The sequence below is a fragment of the Lupinus angustifolius genome, unplaced genomic scaffold (genome assembly GCF_001865875.1).
Source record: "Lupinus angustifolius cultivar Tanjil unplaced genomic scaffold, LupAngTanjil_v1.0 Scaffold_378, whole genome shotgun sequence".
NCBI classification, from domain to species: Eukaryota; Viridiplantae; Streptophyta; class Magnoliopsida; order Fabales; family Fabaceae; genus Lupinus; species Lupinus angustifolius.
The window spans coordinates 413,192-415,149 of NW_017727781.1; the positions used below are offsets into that span (position 1 = coordinate 413,192).

Consider the following 1,958-nt stretch of genomic DNA (forward strand, 5'->3'; position numbering starts at 1 on the left):
AGAACTCATTAGCAGAGACAAAATGGATATCCTGGCAGGAGTGCGGTTTAGTTGATCCACGGCCCTATATTCACTTTGCTTTATGAATTTCAGAAGTTCACAAGCTTCCTCATTGGATACTTCCCCTTTATCTCCATGCTTATGGAGCAAGTCATTTAGATTGGACTCCAATTCATCTTCCGTAGGAATACATACTTTCCCTTTTCCTTTATCCTTGGCTAAGGCCTTTTCAGCATCTGAGGGAACATAAACACGTCCACTTCTAGTTATCCGATTGTCCCCAACAACATTGGTGACTTCTATCTGTTTCCCAGTTGTCTCTGAGTTCCCTCCACTATAGATCCATGGTACCGCTTTATCTGTTTCGTAAGGGAAAGGTTGTGATTTCTCTTCTACTGCAGGCCTCAGAACAGGCTCCATCCTACTTATGACTGGCACCCATCGAGTTATTTGTGGGTGTAATTGAGCATTATCCGGAATGTTCAATACAGGTTCATATCGAGTAATTGATGGCCTCATGGTCCTTCTCATGTCTTCCTCACATCTAGTCGTAGCATTAACAGTCTGATACGAGGGTCCCCTCTCTATTGTGATCAATCTCATATCCAACATCTTCTGCAGTAAGAGCTTAAATTCTGGACATTCATCTAGGGTGTGACCAACTTTGCCATGCAACTCACAACTAGCTGAATCTTCATCTTCCACCATCCTTTCCACCATTCCATGTTTGCACATTTCCTCAAAAATTACCCTCATGGGCGTTTTTACCTCATCCGCCTCCCAAACAAATGTGCTACCATGAGTCTTCTCTACAACATTCACACCCTGATTACCATGATTAGGTAATGGATTTCTATCTATATCTGGCACGATAGGCTTGAAATGCAGCTGATTTGCATTGATCAGGCTTTGCACCTTATGCTTTAGAGCTCGACAGTGTTCAATGGAATGGCCAATGACCCCAGAGTGATACTCACAAGTAACATTTGGGTTAAACCAGGCTCCAGGTGATTCGGGTACCGTTCCTATTATAGGGCTTATCATTCTCTCCCTTAGCAGATGAGAGTATAGCTCAGCATAGGGTATTGGTATCGGGTCAAATTGTGGGCCTCTTCTTTCGGGGTTGCGATTTTGGGTTTGATTTTGGTAGGCTTGTGTTTGGTTCTGGTTTTGGCGGGGTTGGTAGGATTGTGTTTGGTTATAGTTTTGGCGGTTGTTATTGTGGGCTGTGTAGTTGGGTTGTGTGGAAGGTGTGGCAATGTGTGAGGCCTGGTATTTAGGGTTTTGGGCTTTATACCCCTTCGGCTCAGTGAACACCGCGAGTGCTTCTCCCTCCTTCTTCTTCATAAAGTTGGGCTTTTTGCATATGCCTGATTTGGGCTGATCTACTACCAGCTTTCCACTCCTTATGCGTCCTTCTATTTTCTCCCCAACCTTAATGAGTGCATTGAAGCTCGATGCAACACTTCCCACCAAGTAATCATAATAGGGCTCCTTCAAAGTATCCACGAAGATAGACAACTGTTCTTCCTCCTCCAATCTGGGTATGACTTGTGACGCCAAAGCTCTCCAACGTTGGGTATACTCCTTAAAGCTTTCTTCTAGCTTCTTGGCCATGCTCTGAAGCTGGGCCCTGTCAGGAGCAGCGTCCTCATTGTACTTATATTGCTTCATGAAGGCATTGGATAAATCAACGAAAGTTTTAATCTGAGCCTTTTCTAAGCGGATGTACCAGCCCATGGCTGCCCCTGTCAGACTGTCTTGGAAGCAGTGAATCAACAGTTTGTCATTTCCGTGGTGAGCTGTCATCTTCCTAGCATACATATGTAGATGACTTTTCGGGCAGGAAGTACCGTCGTATTTCTCGAACTCAGGAGTTTTAAACTTTGGTGGAAACACTACATCTGGTACGAGGCACATCTCAAATGCATTTTTTACATCAGGGAAGCTTGTGCCCT

The 1,958-nt window shown here is 44.5% G+C and overlaps 1 protein-coding gene across 1 annotated transcript in view; it reads right to left on the reverse strand.

Annotated features, from left to right (window-relative positions):
• LOC109341140 overlaps window positions 1-1,920 on the reverse strand; it is a 2,306-nt gene extending 386 nt beyond the window's left edge. Inside the window, exon 1 of the mRNA XM_019578970.1 lies at window positions 6-1,920. Coding sequence (XP_019434515.1) covers window positions 6-1,920 — 1,915 coding nt within the window. The remainder of the gene's footprint in view (window positions 1-5) is intronic.
• Window positions 1,921-1,958: the final 38 nt, after the last annotated feature.